Source organism: Macrotis lagotis, chromosome X (assembly GCF_037893015.1).
Source record: "Macrotis lagotis isolate mMagLag1 chromosome X, bilby.v1.9.chrom.fasta, whole genome shotgun sequence".
NCBI classification, from domain to species: domain Eukaryota; kingdom Metazoa; phylum Chordata; class Mammalia; order Peramelemorphia; family Peramelidae; genus Macrotis; species Macrotis lagotis.
This window is the reverse complement of record NC_133666.1, coordinates 43,392,857-43,417,617: the sequence shown is the minus strand read 5'-3', so window position 1 is coordinate 43,417,617 and position 24,761 is coordinate 43,392,857. Positions and strand designations below refer to the sequence as shown.

At 38.1% G+C, this 24,761-nt stretch overlaps 1 protein-coding gene and 1 long non-coding RNA gene across 2 annotated transcripts in view; one reads left to right on the top strand and one right to left on the bottom strand.

Annotated features, from left to right (window-relative positions):
- The window catches only part of TMEM185A (transmembrane protein 185A), a 30,236-nt gene extending 19,868 nt beyond the window's left edge, over window positions 1–10,368 (bottom strand). Inside the window, exon 1 of the mRNA XM_074208576.1 lies at window positions 10,200–10,368. Coding sequence (XP_074064677.1) covers window positions 10,200–10,237 — 38 coding nt within the window. The 5' untranslated portion in view covers window positions 10,238–10,368. The remainder of the gene's footprint in view (window positions 1–10,199) is intronic.
- Window positions 10,369–10,704: 336 nt separating this feature from the next.
- The window catches only part of LOC141499889 (uncharacterized), a 49,044-nt gene continuing 34,987 nt past the window's right edge, over window positions 10,705–24,761 (top strand). The window contains exons 1-2 of the long non-coding RNA XR_012471783.1: window positions 10,705–11,265; window positions 13,348–13,448. This is a non-coding gene — a long non-coding RNA (uncharacterized LOC141499889). The remainder of the gene's footprint in view (window positions 11,266–13,347; window positions 13,449–24,761) is intronic.

The following is a 24,761-nucleotide window of genomic DNA, read 5'->3' as shown; positions in this document are numbered from 1 at the left end:
TCTTCAGGAAGTCTTTCAACCTCTCTGAATTCCAGTGCCTTCCTGCTGTTAATCAGTTCCTGTATTTATCTTGGTCTTAGCTTGCTTGTATATTATTTATTATCTACCTCATTAGATGATGAGCTCCTTAGGGTGGGGACTATCTGTACAGTTCTTCATACATAGTAGGTTTTAATGCTTACAGACTGAAGGATTAAAAACTATAGAACTAGAGAAAGAACTACTACACCCAATTCAGTCAATGCAATTGATACTCAAGAAGTAGATGACAGAAACCTATTTATTCAATATATTTTATATCACGCTTTCTCCAAGTTAATTTTACTGAGTGAGGGACCAAACTACTGCTTATTCACACAAGTTCCAGATATGATTAAAACTTTTAAAATGTAAAACATGAAACAAACTTGTTTTCCTTTACATTCTTTGACTCTGATCTATTCCTAATGTTAGGGATAGAAAGGGTACGGCAGGGGGGCAGGCTTGGCAGTGGGCTATAGTGAAAAGAATGCTAAATTTCAAGTCTGAGCCCCAGAGTTCAAATCTTAGCTCTGTCACTACCTTCAGGACCTTTGGCAAGTTACTTCACCTTTATGTGCATCAGTTTCCACAGATACAAAATGAAGGAGGTCGAATAGATCAGATGGTTTATGAGTCAATTCTCTCAGCAATTTTTACAAACAGTCATGGAAAATTAATTACATTTACAGTCATTTAATTCTAGGTATACCATTTAAAAAAAACATCATCCATTATAAATATAAATATTTTGATGACACCTATTAAAGTTCAACCATCATCCTGCTGCTATTCATTTATACTGCCATGGCTTTATTGATGTGGCTTTAAAAGAGGTAACATATTGAATTTTTAAAAGGATTAGTGATGAGTCCTCTCCTCTCCTTTCCTCTTTTCTTACCTAAGTGCCTTCCCCCCTCAGCTTCATTTAACAATCCTTGCTGGAACAATTGCTGACCCCAGACTCTAATTTGTAAAAATGAATGCCAAGATTTCAGATGTATCTTAGAGTCTACATGCTTCAGAAGTTTCCAAGGATAGCTCTAAGGCCACAGATATTAGGGAGTCTTTTTTTTATCCCTTGGAGTATCTCTGAAGCAGGAAGGAATCTTCAGCTTTCATGATTCTAGGGAAGGACTAAAGTAATCACATTGATGCTCTGGATATATGTAAACCAGCAGCTACTCTGCATTGAGGCTTAGAAATCTTATGACTAGGGTGCCCCAGTCATTAGAAAGCCTCATTCATGCAGGTAATGACTGTTGATGAAGCCAACATATCTGATTGAGCAGGTCTTAACTTGCTGTGAAACTAGAGAGTAATTGTGAAAAGAATTTCATGATGCTAGAAAAAGGCTCACAGCTGTTACCTGGTTACCTAGCCTGCCCATTTGAGTGCTGGGAAACCACTATCAGCCCTAACCTGAAAAAAACCCAGCATCCTATGGCATAGGGGAAAAGAAAGCTATCCAAGACAATAGAAGGCTGGAAAGATATGGGTCCACTGTTGAGTTTAGGAACCTGTCACAGTTCTGGGCATCTCCCACACATATAACTGACAATTTGTTTCTGATCGAGGGGAGTGGGTATGGGATACCTATGCTTCAGAACTCCATGGAAATAACAGTTGAAAATAACAGCATGAGGTTTCCCCTAAAGGCTCCTAGATTGTAGGATTCTGTAAGGAACATGAGACTACTAATTGCTTCTTAGAATTTTGGTGTCAGGAGGGGCTTAACTGATCTTCTAGTACAGAGGTTAACCATTTTTATAGTCACGGATACCTTGGGCGATAGTCTGGTGAAACCTATGGACCCCTTTATAGAATGTTTTAAAATGTATAAAATAAAAGAAAATATCTAGATTTACAAAGGAAATCAACTACGGAAATAAAGTTTATCTATCTTAAAAGTACATGGAATCTAAGTTAAGAATTCCTTATCTTAGGGGAGGCTAGGTGGCGCAGTGGATAGAGCACTGGCCCTGGAGTCAGGAGTACCTGGGTTCAAATCCAGCCTCAGACACTTAATAATAATTACTTAGCTGTGTGGCCTTGGGCATGTCACTTAACCCCATTTGCCTTGCAAAAAACCTAAAAAAAAGAATCCCTTATCTAGCTACATGTACAGCCTACATCAGATTACTCACTGCCATGGGGAGAGGAGAGGGAAGAGAGGGTGGCAGAAAAAGGTGAATGTTGAAAACCATCTGTTCATGTACTTAGAAAAAAAAATAAAATAACATAGAAAAGAAAGAATTCTCAATCTAATCAAATGCTATTGTTTTACCAAGTCCAAAGTGTAACTCAATTGTTGCAAATTTTGCTGAACCAAAACAGAGTATTTGTTTCTTTTTTATAATACATTCTATTTTATTTTTTCCAGTTACATGTAGACAACTTTCAATATTCATTTTTATAAGATTTTGAGCTCTAAATTTTTCTTCCTCCCTCCCATCTCCCTTCCCCAAGATAGTAAGCAATCTGATATCACAGTATTCTTTCTATTACATGTATAGGACCTTTTTAAAATTTAGCATTATAAAGAAAGGGCACATGCTCTCCAGGACAGGTTTTCTCCCCAATTTAGCATTGGATGGTAAGAGACCAGAGGGCAAGGGTGAGGAACCTAGATGAATGTTCATCTTTCTATACCTAGAACAATGTTTGGCACATCTATACCCAAGAACTCAGAGTAGGAAGCTTCAATCAAGGCAGATACCTTTTAAGCCATGGACAGGATTCCTGGGAATTGACTGAGGTAAAGTAACTTGCCCAAGTATATCCTGGTGGCACTGAACCAAGGTCTCCCTTACTCAAAGCCCAGAACACTGTGTAGGACCCTTCATAACATACAAAGAGGAAAGGATGGCAAAAAAGCAAATCCATTATTCAAAACATACCAAATTCTGCAACAGTGCCTTTCTATGCCTTCGAATCCCACTAAATTGATATAAAATTTGAATTCATTAACATCATTAAACAATCAACAGTCTTCAGTTTCAAGAGGAAAAAAAAATAACATACCTCTTGAAATCTCTACAATGCAGTGCATTCTTAATGACTTTGAAGTGTGCTGATACAAAAATACAATACTAAAGGCAATTAAACTACAATACAAAAGACAGTTAAACTTTTCAAGAATAATGTAACTTGTAGCAGAATTAAAATAATTAATAAACTGATGATTGCCATATGTCTATTTGGAGATATGAAATTTTCTTATGTTAATCTCAGAAGAAATTCTACATACCAAAAATATTTTAAAAAATAAACAAAAAAAAAACCCATTCTGGTAATGTTTTTGTAGCTGTATCAGCAAGATTCTCCATACCCTTTCTTAATCAGAGGGTCATAGATTGGCAGTTGGGAGGGACCTTGGAGATCATGTAGAATTTGACTTGAGAGTCAAACTGAGCTAAGGATCTGAACTCAGGTCATCTGACTTCAAATTCAATACTATGCCATAGGTAATTACTTCCAATTTTGAATTCCGAATTGTTAGATTATTATCCAACAAAACTGGAACACTTTTGGCAGGGAAGTGCTGTACAATCACTGTCACATTTCTGGTGAGAGATCAGACTCCCTCCACCACTAAGACAAACAGAGGAGTGGCCCCAGGCCACAGAGCAGGTTCCTAAGATCAGAGCTCTAGAGAAGGATAGGCCTCAGGAGCTTATCATTTTACTGATAAGAAAGGAAACAGAGGTCCAGGGAGATTAAATGATTTGTCCAAGACCACAGAGGATTTGAATTTAGATCCTCAACTCCTAAACTAGGGTTTTTTTTTTTTCCACTGTAGCACAAGTTCAATTTTTAATTAGTTTTCTCATTATCTGCACTAAAGAAACTCTAACTACTTTTTGGCACTTCATTTCTAATTCGGCCCCCTTCAATACGTTCTTTTTATTTCCAAAACTCTTATGTTTGTATGCATACAACACATCATGCCACTCCTCAAAACATACTGAGTAGTTTTCTAGGTCAAACTCTTCTTTCTGGCATTCCTTTCGCCCCTCCCCCATCCTACACCATAAACTTCATTCTGCTCCTCTTCAGGCATCATAAGCTGTCCTCAAGGAAACAGAGCTTCTCTCTGTTCTTCTTTAAATTCCTAATTCAGGGGCGACTAGGTGGTGCAGTGGATAGAGCACCGGCCCTGGAGTCACCTGAGTTCAAATCCGGCCTCAGACAATAATTACCCAGCTGTGTGGCCTTGGGCAAGCCACTGAACCCCATTTGCCTTGCAAAAAAAATTAAAAAAAAAATAAATCCCTAATTCAACTTGTACCTCTTCCTCATCTACACAGATGCTCACAGTATTCTCTAGGGCCACTCCTCAACCTTTTTTTTATCTGAAATTTCTACCGCATCCTTTAAAGTGCACCTCAAACACCAGCTTTTACAAAAGGTTCTCCCTGACCTTTATTTTTCAGAAATTCTATAAGTCACTGAACATGTACTGTATGTTTTATTCCAGGCCCACCCCTTATAGAACACTTTGGTAGATTTACTTAGTCAGAACCTATGTTTTATTCAGACTTTGTATACTTTTGTCCTCCCCTTAAGCACAATGCTCTGAAAACAACAGGTACTTAATATGTTTGGTGAATGAATGATTGAATGAATGAATGTGGATCAACCATTAGCTTTTTTTTTTTAGGTTTTTGCAAGGCAAATGGGGTTCAGTGGCTTGCCCAAGGCCACACAGCTGGGTAATTATTAAGTGTCTGAGGTCGGATTTGAACTCAGGTACTCCTGACTCCAGGGCCGGTGCTCTATCCACTGCGCCACCTAGCCGCCCCTACCATTAGCTTTTAATGGTATTGTAGTGGTAGAAAACTCACTTCTGAAGCCTTGAAAAAGTTGTCCATCCCCATATAACTTACCTATGAGACTAACAAGTAACAATGATGCAGTCTATAACTAATGAACATGCACACATATACACCACAAACATACACACAACACATACACCCATGCACACATGTACAATCCACTACAACCTAAAACATAGGCCTCAAAATTACAGAAGTACTAGTGACCTTTTTCTGTGTCTCAGGATTTTTGCCTAGAATTGAGTGCAGAATCCACAGAGGCATTGCTGAATATAGGAAAATACATAACCTGGCTCATGACTAATGTGATGAGGTAAATCATGACTTTTCTACTTCAGTTTTTCCATCTGTCAAATAAGTTACCTAGTTCTTGCTTCAATGAGTCAGTCAACAAACATTTGTATTGTGCTAAACTGTGGGATACACGAAAGGAAAAATTACAATCTGTCTTCAAAGAGCTCACAGTTTAATGAGGGAGACAAGGTTCAAATAACTGCACATAGATGTAATATATATCTATATCATCTATATCTATATCTCTCTATATACATATCTATTTAACTCTATATCCACATACATACCTATAGCTACATCATCTATATTTATACCTATATATACACATATGTGTCTCTATATACATATCTACAGCTATATCATCTATATCCACATCTATATGTAAATCATCTATATCTGTATCTATATACATACACATACACATCTATATCTATATATACATATTTATATATGTATATCATCTATAGCTATATTGATATATTTATATACACATCTATATCTATATCTATATCTATATAGCTATATCATCTGTATGTATATATACATATATATATTAGCTATATGTATATCTATATATGTATCTACCTATGTATACATACAGGCTTATATCTATAATATATATATATATATATATATATATATTATAGATATATATATACACACACACATACATATCATCTATATGTCTATAGTTATAGCATCTATATCCATATGTATATACATAAATATCATCAATATATCTATAGTTAGAACATCTATATCTGTGTATATACATATACATATCTATATCATCTATATCTTTATATGTATCTATCTATATATACATACACATCTATATCTATATATCTATACACATACATATTCATATATCTATATATACATATACACATTTATATCTATATCATCTATATATCTATATGTGTATATACACATACATATAATCTATGTTATAGTTACATCATCTATATCTATATATACTTATCTATACCATTTATATATACACATACGTATCTATATATCCTCTATGTCTATATATATACACATACAGCATATCTATATATGCATCTATCTATACATATGCGCATACATATCATCTATATATCTATAGTTACATCATCTATATCTATATGTATATACATATATCATCAATATATCTATAGTTATATCATCTATATCCATATGTATATACACATACAGATCTATATCATCTATATCGTATCTATCTAAATATACACATACACATGTATATCTATATCATCTATATCTATATATACACATATCTATATCTATATCTATATATTTATCAATCTATCTATATGTAAACATACACATTTATATCTATATCACCTAAATATCTATATGTGTATATATACATATATATCTATATTATAGTTATATCATCTATATCTATATATCTATATCATCTAAATATATCTATATATAAATATACATCTCTATCATCTAGATCTATATATGTATCTATCTAACTATATACACATATACATCTATATCATGTACACATCTATATATACGTATATATCTATATACTTATAGCTATATCATCTATATATAAACATGCATATTTTTATCTATATCATTTATATGTCTATATACACATACATATCTATATCTATGTATCTATATACACATATACATTTATATCTATATCATCTATATATCTATATATGTATATACACATACATATCATCTCTATAGCTGTAGTTATATCATCTATATCCATACACATACATATCTATATCATCTATATGACTATATCATCTATCAATATCTATGTATTTATCTATACAATACACATCTATATAAATCTATATACACACATATCCATATATCTATAGATATATCATCTATATCTATATCTATATATACACATATATCTATACCATCTATATGTATATCTATACATACACATATCTATACCATCTATCTGTATATATGTGTGTATGTATCTATATAACACACAACTATATATCATCTATATATCTATATATACATATATATAGCTACATCATCTATATCTGTATCTACACATACATATCTATATTTATATCTTCTATTTGTATATCTATATATACACATATATAAGTATATGTATATCATCTCCATCTATGTATATACATACAAATCTATATCTATCATCTATATGTATATCCATATATACATACACAAGTATATCTATATCATCTATCTATATCTATGTATGTATAAAACATGCATCTATTTATCATCTATATATGTATATACATATATGTCTATATATTTATATCTATATCATCTATATCTATATCTTCTATACATATATATACAAATAGAAGCATGTCATCTTTATATATACATATCTATAATCTGTCATCTATATGTATATCTATATATTTACATACATATATCTGTCATCTATATATGTGTATATATGTATCTATATATTTATAGCTATATCATCTATCTATATATATATCTTCTACATGTATATCTATATATACATAAGTATATCTATATCATCTATATCTATATACATGCATATCCATATATCTATGTATGTATCTATAAAATACACATCTATTTATCATGTATATATGTATATACATGCATATTTATATATTCATAGCTATATCATATATACATATGTATATCTTCTATATGTGTATCTATATACACATATAAGTATATCTATATCTCTTTACACATACATATCTATATCTGTATATCTATATATACATAAATATATCTATATCATCTATATCTATATATAGATGTAGATATCTATATCTACCTTTATGTATCTATATAATACACATCTATTTATCATGTATATATAAATACATATGTATATATTTAGTTATATTATCTATATAAACATACATATCTATACCTATATCTTCTATATGTATATCTATGTATATACACATATAAGTATATCTATATTATCTTTATGTATATGTATGCATATATATGTATAGCTATCATGTATATGTATATCTATATATACATAAATATATCATCAATGTCTATATCTATGCATATCTATGTCATATATGTGCATATCTATATATCATATATAAGTGTATTTATATTGTCTCTCTCTATATATATATATCATCTATATGTGTTTCCATATATATACACACATCTATATCTATATCATCTATATGTCTATATACATATCTATATCATATATATCTATATTATTCATATGAATATCTATACATACACATATATGTCTATACCATCTATATATGTATGTATCTATCTATACAATACATACCTATATCATCTATATATCTATATACATAGATATCTATATAGCTATATCAACTATATCTACATCTACACATCTATACCATCTATATGTATATCCATATATCCATATCTATATCATATATCTAGGTGTGCATGTATCTATATAACATACATCTACATATCATCTATATATACATATCTATATGTATATAGAATATCATCTATATCTATATCTATATCTGTATATTTATATCTTCTATATGTATATCTATATATACACATACATAAGTATATCTATATCACTTATATATCTATATACATACATAAGTATATCTATATATCTATAATATCTATCTATATATGTATGTATAGATGCATTTATCATCTGTATATGTATATATCTATGTATATATTTATAGCTATATCATCCATATCTCTCCATATACATATACACATCTATATCTACATCTTCTATATGTATATCTATCTATACACATATATAAGTCTATCTATATCATCTTTATATATACACACATATCTATATGTATCATCTATATATTCATCTGTATATACATATAAGTATACCTATACATACATAACTATATTTATATCATCTATATTCATGTATTTATCTATACAATACATGTATTTATCATCTATATATGTATATACATATCTATATATTTATAGCTATGTCATGTATATGTAGGTATACATATGTATATCTCTATATACACACATATCAGTATATCTTTATCTATATACATATTACATATATATTACCTATATGTATATTCATATATACAGACATGCATAAGCATATCATGTATATGTATACACAACATACATATCTATGTCATCTATATGTGTATCTATATATACACACATGGGTATATCTATATCATCTATATCTATATGTACGTACATATCTATATATCTATATCATCTATGTCTATATCTATCTATACACGCACACATATACAGTGTAAATGGGAGATAATCACAGAGGGAAGGCTTCAGTAATACCTACTAAGCAGTATATAATGAGGTAAGGTGGAAAATTCTAAGTTTCTCATTAAAAGATGCCATGCAAGGCAAGTACCAGTGTATCTTGCTATCAACTCCAGGCTGGGTTCCAGATAAAAATTCAGCAAAATAAATAAAAGGAAAATGAAGGGATCCCCAAGTGTAGGGTGGGAAAACCAAGGAAAACCTTAAGGGTTTGGAGTAGGAGGTCGAGAGGGCAGGGTAGTCACACTAGGGTGAGAGACATTTTAGAGGTTTGATACTGACCCTGGAGGGCAGAGGAGGTGGGAAAAAGAAAGAGCAAGAGACAGAGAAGGAAGTGGAGAAAACAATGAAGGGGGGAGGCGTGGAAGCAGTCTGTTGGCAGTGTGGCTGAGTGTGTGCGCGCGCGCGCGTGTGTGTGTGTGCGCGCGTGTGCGTGTGCGCGCGCGCGCGCGCGTGTGTGTGTGTGTGTGTGTGTGTGTGTGTGTGTGTGTGTGTGTGTGTGTGTGTGAACTGACAAACAACTTGAGAGCAGACAGCCGACGTTTGGCCTAGGAGGGGTGAGGGGAACTGATGGGCATGTCAGAGGAAGGGAAGAATGAAGGAGAACAAGGGTCGTTCCAGGCAAAGAGGAAGCAGAGGGGGCTCCTAGCTCCAACTCCCGGGGCTCCTTCCTAGGCCACCCCCAAAGCTGCCCTCCCTGCCCCCCCCCCCCCGCCTCTTCCCTCCCGGTGTCTCTGGCCCTTCACTTCCCGGGGGAGGGGGTGCAGCGCTGTGCGGCCTCACCTTGGGTTAAAGTCCTGGAAGAGGCCCCTCAGGTTCATGGCGAAGAAGTCCGCTGCTTGCTCCTCTTCTTCCTCCCCGACACCGCTCTCCTCGCGCGTCACAACGGATTCATGGTGCCCCTGGTCCCGCCGCTGCTTCGGGTCGCTGTCTTTCCTCCTCAGCCCCAGCCTCCTCCCCTCCTCCTCCCCCTTCTCCTCCTCCCCAGGCCCTAAAGGCCGCCTCCTCTCCCCCACCCCCCACCCCCCAACCACCTACTCCTCCCTAGCCGGCTTCCGTAAAGATTCTGAGCATGCGCACCAGACCCTGAGGAACGCTTCGGGTCCTAAGATTCCAGGCGACGGGAGGGGGGTGAGCAGACTCGGGTGGGGCGGCCGCGGCAGCCTACTGAGCATGCGCCCAAAGGCGGAGCATCCCGAGGCGGAGGTAGTTCGTGAGTAGTGTGTAGAGGGAAAGTTCGCTCGACTTTTCTCAGCGTGGGAGACGAGATGGGCTGAGGGAGAAGGCGATGGCCTGGGTCGGGAGTGCAGGAGCTGGGGAGGAGAGCAAGGGCAGGGGAGGGGACTTGCAGGGAGGAAGGCCCAAGGGAGGAAAAATACCGGCCGGTGCACTTGGGGAGGAAGGGACCGACCAGATTGAGGGAAGCCGTGGGGGGAAAAGGGCGGGAAGAAAGCTCCCAGCCTTCAGCCACCATGCCTCGCTGGCCCTGGCCCTTTTCGCGACCTTGCACCCCCCCGCCCCCCACCTGAGATTCAAGACCTTCCCCTGCACTCAGTGCTCCTTCCCCCCCCCCCATACTGCCCTTATAAAAAACCCTTCCCCCCTATTCCCTGCCAGATGGGAGGGGGGACCCGGTGGGAGAAGCATTAGACTGGGGGGGGCGCTGCATACAACAGGGGGGCCATGTGTGATCTGGGCTCCATGGAGCGTGCGCAAAATTCTAAGCCGGCAGCAGAGCCTGAAGCTCTGCGAAGGTGCCAGCCTGCATACAGGCCTTCGGGATGTCGACGCCATGGGACCTTTTCGCTGGAATGGCAAAACAAGGCACCCATGGCCATAACAGGAGAACGTAAGTATCCCTTCACACCCCCCTTACCCCCCACTGGGTAGCGATCCCTCTCACCCCAACCATGTAGTGAATACTCCTTACCCCCAGGTAGTGATCCCCCTGACCCCCGACTCAGCAGTGATACCTCTTATCCCCCACTGGGTAGTGATTTCCCCCTTACCCCCAATGGGTAGTGATCTTCCTTCCCCCCACTGGGTAGTGATTCCCCTTATCCCTGGGTAGTAAACCCCCTTATCCCCCACTAGGTACTGATCCTCATTACCCCCTACAGGGGTTGTGATCCCCCTTGCACCCCAAAGGGTTGTGATGCCCCTTACCCCCCACCACGTAGTGATTTCCACTTACCTGGGGTAGTGAACCCCCTTCCCCCCACCAGGTAGTGATCTCGCTTACCCCCCACTGGGTAGTAATTCCCCCTTACCCCCAGGTAGTAAACACCCTTACCACCCACCAGGTGGTGATCTCCCTTATCCCCCACCGGGTAAGTGATCCCCTTACCCCCCACTGGCTAGTGATCCCCCTTACCCCCACCTGGTAGTGATCCCCCTTACCCCTCACCGAGTAATGATGACCCTTAAACCCCACCAGGTAGTGATACCCTTACCCCCACTGGGTAGTGATCCCCCTTACACCCCACCAGGTTGTGATCCCCCTTACCCCCCCACCGGGTAGTGATCCCCCTTACCCTTCACCAGGTAGTGATTCCCCATTACCTCCTGCCGGGTAGTGATACCCCCCCTTACCCCCCCACTGGCTATTGATCTCCCTTACTCCCCACTGGGTAGTGATCCCCCTCATCCCCCACCGGGTAGTGATCTCCCTTACCCAGTGTTATAATCCCCCTTATCCCACGCTGGGTAGTGATCCCCCTTATCCCCCATCGAGTAGTGATTCTCCTTTATCCACCACCGGGTAGTGATTCCCCCTTACCCCCCATCAGGTAGTGATCCCCCTTACCCCCCACCAGGTAGTGATCCCCTTTACCCCCACTGGGTAATGATCCCTCTTTCCCCCCACCAGGTAGTGATCCCCCTTACCCCCCACCAGGTAGTGATCCCCTTTACCGCCACTGGGTAGTGATCCCCCTTTACCCCCACCAGGTAGTGATCCCCTTTACCCCCACCAGGTAGTGATTTCCCCCTTACCCCCCACTGGCTATTGATCTCCCTTACTCCCCACTGGGTAGTGATCCCCCTCACCTCCCACCGGGTAATGATCACCCTTACCTGCTCCCCCTGGGTAGTGATCCCCCTCATCCCCCACTGGGTAGTGATCTCCCTTACCCAGTGTTGTAATCCCCCTTATCCCACGCTGGGTAATGATCCCCCTTATCCCCCATTGAGTAGTGATTCTCCTTTATCCACCACCAGGTAGTGATCCCCCTTACCCCCCACTGGGTAGTGATTCCCCCTTACCCCCCATCGGGTAGTGATCCCCCTTACCTCTCACCAGGTAGTGATCCCCCTTACCCCCCACCAGGTAGTGATCCCCTTTACCCCCACTGGGTAGTGATCCCCCTTACCCCCCACTGAATAGTGATCATTTCATTTTTTTTTAATTGATCCCCTGCCATCCTTTACTAAAGCTTTTAACCATATTGGAGGATCAATGGAGAATGAGTATTTAACTTGGCGGGGGGTCGAGGCCTGCCTCCACTTCTCCCACACAATATTGCTTTTATTAAAAAAATCCCTCTACCCTAGCCCCTGCCAGATTGGAAGGGCATCCCCGTGCTGGAAGTCTCTGCAGGCGTGGTAGGAGGCAGGACAAAGTTCTTAGGTCTCTCAGAAGGGGCTGGCCTGGAGATGGCAGATGCTCCACAGTAGCAAGCCTTCATGTCTTTGACGCCATGAGGCCTTTTTGGTGAAAGCAAAGGGCAGAACACAGGGAAGGAGGGCAACAGTGAGTGTTTCTTCTCTCCCACCTCCTTCTCCAACTTAGCATATAGTTTTATTTTTTTTAACTGGATGTCCTGCCATCCTTTTACTAAACTTTTTACTGTGTTGAACAGTCACTGGAGGATGCTTTATATGCTACTCAGAGTGCAGCCTTGCTGTTAAAAATAGAACTTTTGGTGTTCAGGCTCAACATAAGGAAATAAGGAAAAACTAGCAATTATCTCAAGATGGAATGTGCTACCTCGGAAAGGTCAATTTACTTCTCCCTGGAGGTCTTCAAGCAAGGTAGGTGTTCTTTAATTTATGTAGACACCATCTTTGATGGCGCATATACATATACATATATACATATACATATTTTTTTCTTCTTCATTTTGTTCTTTATTTTTCTAATTCCATGCAAAGGTAGTTTTCAACATTTGTTCATTTGCACATTTGTAAGTCCCTAGTTTTTCTACCACCCTCCCTTCCTGCTCTCCTTCCAAGTGTTCATAATCTGCTAAAAGTTGTGTAAGTACAATCATGTTAAACATATTTTCATCTTAATCATGTTGTTAATGAGGAATTAGAACTAAGAGGAAAAAACATGCAAAAGAAATAAAAAAACATAAAAGGTGTTTTAAAAAGTGAACCTAGAATGCTTTGATATGCATTCAGACTCCATAGCTTTGTCTCTGGATGTTGAAGACATTGTCTATAACAGGTCTCTCAGGATTGTCCTTGTTTGATGACTTTTAAAAGATTACAAGGGTAACCCTTTGGAAGAAAGCTTAGGTCTGTTCTGCTTGCAGAATGCTGATCTAAGAGACCCGGGGACTTGAGTTTGATGTAAATAAATAAGGTAAAAATTCCTCACAACTACTATAATCCACACAAGGATAGGCTGTCTTCAAAGGTAATGACTTCCCCCATACAAACATGTATGTGCCATTACCTTCAACCATTTTGTATTGTGTGATGGAATAGTGGGGGAATGTGTCCACTGTTAGAAGATGGAAGAGGGGTAGAGAGGACTTAGCAATAAGGATTTTAAAGAAAAATAAGTTCTAGAATTTTAAGAAGTGGAATGTTAATAATGGAATTGATTCCCAGAAAGGCAAGTGACTTAGTCAACCTAGCTATCTTCATTGCCATTTTGGATGATTTCTAATTAGATCTCTTGAGTACTCATCTTTCTCCTGAAGCATCTTATTTATTCTCAAAACATGTAGAACATCCTGTTGATCCTAATTATGAGCTTAACTGTTAATATTCTAACCAAGAGGATATAAGAGAAAATTGAAATAGGTTTCTTCAGTCTTTAAGTATTTGTCTAGTCAGGGATAAGAATTTAAGAGCCAAAATGAAGATCTGAGGCCATTTGAATTGTTTTAGGTGGTGATTGTTACTGTTTTTTGGTCTGTCCTCAAGAATACCATGATATCAGGGAGATGATGCTATGACATGTAAGTGAATTGCTTTTAACTGAGGAGATGCTGTGATAAGTCACCAGTCTCACTTTCTCCTCAGGAAGCCATGTGGAATCTATAGTCAGATATGAATAGGGAAGACTGGAGATGTCCTGGAATGTGAATCAATCAAGGCTAAGTGATTTGTCCAAGGTCATACAGCTAGTAAGTGTCTAGGGCAGGATTTAAACTTAGGTCCTCCTGACTTCACAGCTGGTGCTCTACCCACTGGGCCATCTAGCCACTAATAAAAATGTCTCAAGGTCTTGGGGTTGATACCCATAAGGTCCAGAGATGTTTCAGGCACTGTACAGAGGGCACACCCTTGTTTCTCTCTAGCACCATGATTCCTAACCTTTTTAATTGATTCCCAAGAGGTCTGTAGTCCACAAGTGCCTCCCAAAAATGACTTAAAATTCAAAAGTTCAGATTGATTTTTAAATTCACTGTTATTTTTTAAAAGTTAAATGTTATTCAGTACTACCACAGTTAACCTACTAGAAATCCCAATTACATTTGTGCATATAAAGGGATCTGTCCAATTTTGCTTACAGTTCTTGTGTCCTCCCCTCCCTCCTTATCCATTCCTCCCTATGTCCCATACTATTCCTCCTGCTAATGCAGTAATGAAAGCATAGAAATGAAACCAAAGAGTAACCACAATTGGTCTGTTGTCACCTCTACAGGATTATCAAATGAGTGTCTCAGAGAAGGAAAATCTCAACGGGGTGCCAATGGTCTGTTGTGTGTAATCTAGTGACTTCTACCAAATTTTCTATATGAACCTAGCTACTACCACTCCAGACTCCAGACTTGAACACTCTCCACAATTGTTGATCATCTTTTCTGTGACTTAGCTGCTGTTCCTTTTATTTCCTAGGCTGGGTTGTATGAATTCAGTTGCTGCTATTTGCTAATGCTACTGAAAGGAGAGTCTGAGTTCATTGGTTTAACTAGCATTCATTAAGTACCTGCTATGTAAGACACTTTGCTTTATCTAGGATCTGAGACTATTTTCCTGGAAATGAAGAGTCTGGTGTCTAAAACTCTGGTCCTTAATGGGGGAGGGTCTGGTGCTTGAGCCTCTGGGCTTGGTCCGGGTCTTGAAGGTGAAGGAACTAGTGTCTAAGGTTCTGATTCTGTAGATAAGATACCTGGTGACTGGGGCTCATTATCTATAGATTAAAAGCCATGTAAGTGAGGTTCAGGCAGTTTCAAGGAGGTGGAAATTTTTCCTAGACTGGGTCCTGGAGGTGATAAATGTGATGTCTGAGCTTCTGATACTGGTAACAGTGATAAAGACCTAGTGTCAGGCTTTGCATCTGGACCTCTAGGTAAGGTCCTTACCATAACAGATCCGTCACCTGAGTCTTTGTTCCTATCCCTAGACAGTCCTAGATTCAAGGAACCTTAGTAGGAATGACTTGGAGCCTGGAGGCAAGCAATCTGGTTTTTACCACAGTTTTGAGGTCCTTATCTTGTGTTGGGCATTGTAGTTGGGGTTGATGGTGCAAAGACAAAATAGTACTTGCCCTGGAGGAACATCTTCTGGTGGTAGTGGAGATAGCCCAACTTAGAAGGGAGCAGTCTTAACAATTGGAGGCATCCAGAACGTCTCCTGTAGAGGATGACCCCGGGCTCTTCCTAAATGAAGCTACAGGCCTTGTGAAAGCATGGAGGAGGGAGATAGCATGTTGTGTATAAGGAATAGCATGTCAGCTAATAAAGAGTAATTAAAAGCCTAATGTGCTACATGTTGAGGATCCAGAGAAAGACAGGGTATTCACAGTCTAATGGTGGTATGATACACAAGTAACAACTGTACAAACAAGCTGGATACTGGGCCTATTGGAAATGTTCAACAAGGAGAAGGTTGTATAATTAAGTGGGATTGGGCAAAGACTTTCTGTGAAAGGTGGAACTTAAAAGAAACCAGGGAAGTTAGAAAACATAAGGACAAGGGAGGACATCCAAGGAGTGGAGTGGGAGACAAACCAGAAGGTATGTCTGGAGTTGGGACATGAAGTCTTGTTCAAGAATAAAAAAAAAAGGCAGTGGGGGGGCAGTATAAGGTATAAAAAAAATAAAAGGTGGGTGGGGCAGGTTATGAAGGACTTTGAATACCAGAGGATTTTATATTTAAACCTAGGTATGATAAGGGAGCCCAATGAAACTTATTGATTAGGGGGGAGAGGGGAATGCTGTCATGCAGACCTGGACTTTAGGAAAATCACTTTGAGAGCTGAGTGGAGCAAGGGCTGGCTGTTTGACTGGAACATGCAGTGTATGAAAGGGCCTAATGTGCAGTCAGTCCAGAAATTTAGGGTTAGAACCAGTTTAGGTTAGATCCAGATTGTCTAAGTATTTTGTAAATGTTATCTGTTATTGGTATGAAACAGCATCTACAAAGCAAATCATGCTGCAATACTCCCCTTTCACACACACATTCATATACCTTTCCAGTAAGGCTGATGAGGAAACTGAGGCTAAGCAGAAAGTTATGAATGGTGAGGAAATAGGAATTAGGCCAAATTTAAAAGGGAGTGGCCAACATTATACTTTTATATTGACTATTTTATCCCCTCCAAACTGAGCTCTGACAGCTACTTTTAGGCTCATATGAAAGCCACAGTAAGAAAGGGCTGTTTTCCAAATGGGAACTAGCAATGGAAGTATAGTCCCTCCCCTCCCCCCCATATTTAAATCCCAATCCTAAAGGCAACACAGTGAGTTGGTCCAGGTTTATTGTATTGTATAAAACTTCAAATATACCAGCAAACATTTCTATTCTATCTACTGTGCCACCTAGCTGCCCCACACATCTCTATTCTAGCTAAGTTATTCATTTGTCTTACTTTAGGGCAAAGGGAACTTTTAAGAGGTTTTGCTTCTAGAAGGGAAGAAGGGAGGGTATCCCATATCTTCCTTTACTTTTCCTCCCCCCCACCCTTTAGAGGATTATTTCTTTGAAGGCCATATTTCTACTAGACCAGATATTGATGTATACTATCTATTTTTCACCCTGCCCTAGTTCATGTGTGTGTGTGTGTGTGTGTCTGTGTCTGTGTCTGTGTATGTGTAGTTGGCACACCCTTGAAAATTGACAATAAGAACTTGTCTGAACAGGCTGGGTTCCAGAGAATGGAATTGTGAGGGTCAGTGCATACCCTGAGCTTGGGCTTCTAGAACTGAAGGTCTATTATTCATTGAGGAAAAAAAGCAAGATGTACTTATTTTTTTTAATGAACTAGCTATGACACCAAACTCTTGAGCCTCATAATTTGCTTTAGAGTTTGCTTTCTGTCTTTTTCACTGATCCCCTACCCCAACAACATCTCAAATGGAGTCATAGTGCTCAGAAGTTCTAGTGTCTGATGTTTCTGGTTCTATTGCTATTCAGAATTATTACAGGGTTAGCACTTACAAGTGCTAATACCTCATTGGGAAGAGCACAAGAAAGTGCACTGTTGAGTGTTGAGAAAAGTTTGGGGAGAGTACATGAATGCATTCGTTTTAGGGGAGGGTATGCAAGTTCCACAAAAGTTTATTTTGTGTGTGTGTGATATCAACAAATCCAGGCATCATTTTGATCTTTGTTTTGCTTGTACAAAATGTGAAGTATGATTCAGTGTTAATATGAAAAAGTAACTCCCATAAATTGAAAAAAGTTTCACATATGAATTATTATTTTTCTAATAAACATTACTGTTGTGATTCAGGTGCACTTTTAAGTTCTACCAGTTGAAGAGAATATGAACTCAAGCATGTGTAAATGTTACTATCATGGAACTATGTGCCATGATTGTAGATGTACAACCTATATCAGATATTCTGTCATGGGGAGGGGAGAAGGAAGGGATAGTGGTAGAAAAATGTGGACTTCAAAAGCTTACAAAAAGATGAATGTTGAAAACTATCTTTGCATAGAATTGGAAAAAATAAAATAAAAGCTTTGTTAAAAATAAATTAATACTTATAAAAGACAAAAAAGGAAATGATGAGCAGGATGCCTTCAGGAAAATCTGCAAAGATTGAATAAGCTAATACAAAGTAAAATGTGTTAAAATTAAGATAATCAGCTGTGAATGGCTCAACAGTTTCTAACAATACAATGATCCAATACACCTCTGAAGTATTTGTGATGAAAAATGCTATTCTTCTCTAGAGAAAGAACTGATAATCTTTCTATAGATTGAAGCTTACCTTTTTCCCCCCTTTGTTAGTTTTTTTTGGTCTATATTTTCTTTCACAACATAACTATTATGGAAATGTTTTATATGACTAGACATGTATAACCTGTATCAAATTGCTTGCCTTCTCAATGGGGGAGGGTTGGGGGTAGGAAGGAAGGAAGGAAGAGGATTTGGAACTCAAAGTGTTAAAAATGAAATGTTAAAAATTATTTTTATATGTAACTGGGGCAAATAAAATATTTAATTATTGCTATTTTATTTTTGGCAAGGCAATGGGTTAAGTGACTTGCCCAAGGTCACACAGCTAGGTAATCATTAAGTGTCTGAGGTCAGATTTGAACTTAGATCCTCCTGACTCCAGGGCTGGTGCTCTATCTGCTATGCCACCTAGCTGCCCCTAAAATATTAAATTAAAAAATGTGTGCCAGTCATTGTGCAATACACTGAAGAAACAGACAAAAATGAAATAGACCCTGCCCTAATGGAGCTTATATTCTCTTGAGAAAGTTGAAGTATATGTGTACATGCACTTGGGTATTTTTGTATAAAATATATACAAAGAAAAGAAGGTAACTGGAGGAAGGGGTACTAATATGTAAAATAAGATTCTTGAGCTGTTTTAAATGAAACTAGGGTTTCTAATAGACAAAGATGGGGAGGCATGAAATATCCATATATATATACATACATACATACATACATACATACATACATACCTGTGCTTTTATAAAAGCAGGGCAATGAGAGAGAGAATGTGTGAGGAATAGTAGGAAGGCCAGTTTGCCTGGACCAGAAGTGAGCACATAGAGTACTCCCACAGGTGACCTGAAGCAGATTAGAATGTGTTAGGAAATTAGGTAACAAAATAAAAAATAAAATACAAGATAATAGTAATTTCTAGGTCAGTCTGCAGCTTGCAGGGATCCTTACCTGTGGTTTAGTGGCCCCCATTTCTATTTGAACTTGACACCACTGGGACTGGATTATAGGGTTCATGAAGGGGGAGTAATGAATATTTAATTTGTAAAGGTAGCTAAAGGTTTTTAAATGTCAGATGTATTTCTATTTGATCTCAGGGACTGGAATCAAATAAAGAGCAGCTATTGGAGATTGCTGAGCAGAGGAGTAACAGAGGAATTGCCTCCTGTGCTTTAGGAATATTATTTTGGCAGTATGTAGATTAGACAGGGAGAGCCTTGGCATAGGACAACCAGTTAGGAGGTTTTTGGATTAGTCCAGATGAAAAGTGATGGCAACCTGAACTAGTATTGTGGCCCATGTTGAGTAGAGAGGAGGGGGATGAAAGTGGGAGATATGTAGAGGTAAAATCAACTAGACTTGGCAACTGGTTGTTTGACTTTCTAGAGTGAATTGAGGCCATCGCGGGGGTTTTGGACCCTTGTTGCTTGAAAGAATCATGGTCTCCTTGAAAGAAATGAGAAATTTCAGAAGAACTTTTTGTATATGATGAGTTTGAGATGCTTATGGGGCATAATTTGACGGGTTCAATAATCAGTTTGTAATGTGGAACTGGTGCTAAGAAGAAAGATGATAGTTATTTTCAGTTCCCATAGATATAATTGTATATTCATAATCTTGACTAAATTTTGCCCAGTATGTCAATGTCCTGATACCTTGCCTACATACATTTGGAAAGAATTGTGAATTCTGGATTTGGATTTTTTATTGCCATCTTAAAACTGTGAAGTGATCAGTCCTGAGAACTTATTTTTCTGAGTTGAAAACCTCTAAATAAGAGCATGAAGACCTTAAACGTCAACTTTGGGAATTCCAGGCTGTAGGATAACAGTTTAGCCTTGTCTTCCAGTTTTTTCTTTGCTCATAAGTACAGAAAGCTAAAGGAAGGAAAAACACCAGATTTAGAAGTAAAAATTAATGATTTAGTTTTGTGAGAATATTGAATTCTGGATCAGTGGACTTGAGTGCTGCCTTTGATGTTTGATAGCTTTGTGACCACAAGCATAATTACTTGCCCTTTCCTCATCTGTAAAGCTAAGATCCTACTGTTTATAATATTTACCTCGGAATTGTAGGGATTGAGTTGTTATTTGTATTAACTTTGAAGTTGTGGTCTTCATAAAATGCTTTAAAGTTCAGTCATTGTTTTGGGAGAATTTAAGTATTTTAAGTCATATAAGGACAGACCTTTTCACATCTATGTCTAATCAAGAAATGATCAGTGACTTTGGAATGATAGATGATATATTCACTCTTCTGCATCCTGTTTTGTGTTAACAGTTAGATTGTGTGTCTTCCTATGTATATGTAAATCCTGTTCTGTAGTTAGCTGTGTATGTACAGATTTTTATAAAATTAGGAATTCAGTAGTTATCTATAGATATTCCATACACAATTGTGTCTTTTCTATATAGCTTATTAAATTGTATAATTTAATAATTTATATATGTTTCCACTTGGCTATTTAGAGCAAGAAGGGCAAGAAGCCTATCCCCTCCTGCTAGTCTGGGGTTTGATACATGGACCAGACACAGACCTAACATGGAGCTGCAAAGAGGGCCTGTAGCTCAGGATTGAGAGCTCCTTGGAAGTTAATCTGTGATTAATACGGAAAGTAATTGGACTGGCCAAGGTTGCCCTAGTGGACCTTTCTTCTAGTAAGACTATGAAGGTATCATTCAAGAAAGGAGGGGGTGAGTGGGTTTTTCATGTCATTCCTTTAGTATGGTATTCTCTTTGAAATAGGGGGCAGGGTGAGAAACCTTGATTTATTCTATTGGATGGTTTTTCTTGGGAAGAGTGGGGAGAGACTTTTAATGCATTTCAAGTTTAATTTCAACTGGAATCAATTTGTATACTTGAGAAAGATAACTTGAACATTGACTTACAAGCTCACTGCATCAGCTGCCTGGGGCTGGAAATGCATCACATCCTTCAGATGTGAATTCCTCTATTGAGGAGGCTAGTAACATGCTTCTTTGAATCTTTGGGTCAAAGTACTGTCTTCATTTCCTCAACTAGTAAATCTTTATCTTCCTACCCCCTACCAGTATCCCCAAGTAATTCATTTCTGGCCTAGCCCTGAGGAGATGTCATCTACAATGGGAGGGACCCCCCACCCCCGATCACAGCATGTTTTCCAAGAGATTATTATGGTTTGCCTTCCTTGTTATTGCCTGCATATGGGATCCAGAATGTAGAAATATTATGCAAAGGCTTTGAAATTTTTATTTGAGGTGGGGTTCAAGGAGAACTCTACATTAAATTCTGTTGGTTTTTGTGAAAGGAGAATAAAAGTATTGCATCATCATATTGAATCACTAAATACAGAATGTATTTTTCTGATAGGACCCTCTGGCAAATTAGTAATTAGTTGTTTTTTTTTTTTTTTTTTAGTTTTGATCGGTAGTTTTTTTTTTCGTTTTGATCGGTTTAGATTTGACTGGATTTGCTACATTATAAGGGAATGCACTCTGGGGTGAGGAGAGCGAGTGGCCTTTTCTAGATCATTTATTGTAGATAATAATTGGCAAATGGTAGTACCGTGCCATTGTAGTAGAGATACAAGACATGACTTAGGTATACCTGATGCCCTTTAGAGACTTGGCTGGGGAGAGTTAATTAGTGAGACCAAAATAAAAAGGTAGGAAAATGTAAATGTACATATCACAAAAACTCTTTATCTGTTCTTTTGTCCTTGTTCACTATTTTAGACTATTGTCTCCATAATTGTCTCCACTACTACTGGCTGTTTGTGACTCATGCTACTTGCTGTGGCTGTTTTAGCTGCAGCCTAAGTTGGGGCAGATCTTAAGTAACTACAGTAACCATGGAACAGTGTGGATGGGACATGGACTGTTGCTGTTCTGAGAGAGTCTTTTGACTGGGATGGAATTGAAATGGTAGTTCCTATGAAACTCCAGCTGCTGGTGGGATCAGGTCAGCCAGACTGATTCCAAACCCCAGTGCTTTTCTCCTGTTTTCTCTGATTGTTCAGCAGAGTTGAATTCAGCAAGTTCCAAAGGTAATTCTTACCCTTATTGGGAAAGAATTTTCCACGTCTATAAGCTAGAAGGCACTTTGCTATGTGACAGCTCATATACTGTGATTTAATAAGCCATGTGGTCACTGAAAAGTTGTTTGAATGTTACGAATGACATTAGTTGGTAGCAGTTTTCCTACATGCCGGGGTCAGGGTTGGACCACTCAGAGCCAAAGGAAGATTTCCCTAATTTTATTTTTTTCAGCACAATATTTACTTTGCTTCCCCCCAGATTATCATTTGAAACTGGTTGCTGAGGGCAGCTAAACCTGTCTGGCTATACCCATAGTGGTGAGATGGGAAGGGAAGGAACTATAGAAGGTGAGTCTGAGAGGTATAAGCAAGTAGCTTCTGGTGAGTTATGGGGACTACTGAAACCATCTGGAGAGCCTGCACATGCATGTTGCATATACCTTGATGAAAACATTTGCCTAGTGGCTTGAGCATATCACCACCTAGTGAAAAAGAAGATCAATTACACTCCTTTCCTGGTTAATTGATGATCTGCTTTTCTGCAGATTGAAGAAGGCAAGTACTAACTAAACTGCTAATGATACTGCAGGATGTAGGACTTATCATCAGCTGTACACTTTGTACCACTGTCACATATATTTTGTTTTTGTGGTTTCTTTTAATCGTTTCAGTTTTTTTGTATATTTTTATTTATACAGCAACAAATATTTAGTATTGTTTTAGAAAATTTTATAAAACCATGCAGTTAGTAGTTAGGAAAGGATTTTAATAGTATTGATATAGTCTAGCATATTACTGTGAGGGAGGCATCATCTCCAAGGATCAAAGTACCATGAGTCCCTTACTAATTGGGAAAATTATAGGGTACTGAAAGCATTAGTTTGTAAATCTATTTTGCTCTTGGTTATGAACCTTAAACAGTACACTTTTAGCAACCATACTAAATTGAGAAACCACACTGGAGCTTGAAATTATTAATGTGGCCGGCATATTGTTGAATTGGCAACCTACCAAGGGGAGATGGTTCATAGGTTGCTTATAGAGTGCTTATAGACCTTGGTCTGTAATGCTGACCTTGAAAGTATATTCTGACTACTGAATTGGCTCTGGGTGGATATGTAGGAGTAGTGATAAGGATTCAGGAAATAGCCTCATAAAGCTCTTGGCTAAAGTTTTTTGAAGATACTCATGGTTTTCCTTTCTTGGAAGTGGCAGCCCCTATGCAGGGAGATGTATGTATATTGGGTAGAGAAGTCCCCTGCCTGTATAAATTTAAATATACCTAATTACAAGTTTGAATCCTACCTATCTACCTATCACTGTTTTTAAAAGGGGAAGAGGGACAGAAAAAAAAATCTTCCTCAAAGTGCCTTATAAAGCAACCTTTGGAAGAAAAAAAATTACCAGAAATTGTTTTGTGAATGGAAGAATAAAAAAAAAGTAACTGGATATTGTATAATTATAATGGCAATACTGATACTGGAAAGCAGATGAGATGACATTCCCCTCTTCCCCTTTATAAAAGAGATGTGAGGGAACTTTGAGAATGAAAAACTGCTTATAACCATCAGCCTCAGATTTGAACTGATTTTTTTTCTTTTTCTTTTTTAGACAAAAGGGTGATTGACTGAGTATAGGAGACAAAAGATTATATTCCAAAATAAAGGTGCTATGAAGACTAGGTATTAATTTTTAAGAAAGTAGCAACTCTTATCTCTTTGACCATGGACATATCTGTTCAGCTTTTTTAATAGGATTTTCCATGAAGTGACAATTCTGAATCCAAACTTAACCAGTATAAAAATAAGAATATAGGAAACTAGATCTAGCAAAATTTTGTAATGCCAGCCTGTAAATTCCTTAATTTGTAGGTAGTATACAATGTCACCATGGTCTTATTGGCCTTGTCATGGCTTTGACCTGTTAGATTGCATGGTAAAAGAACGGATAAATAGTAAGGCAA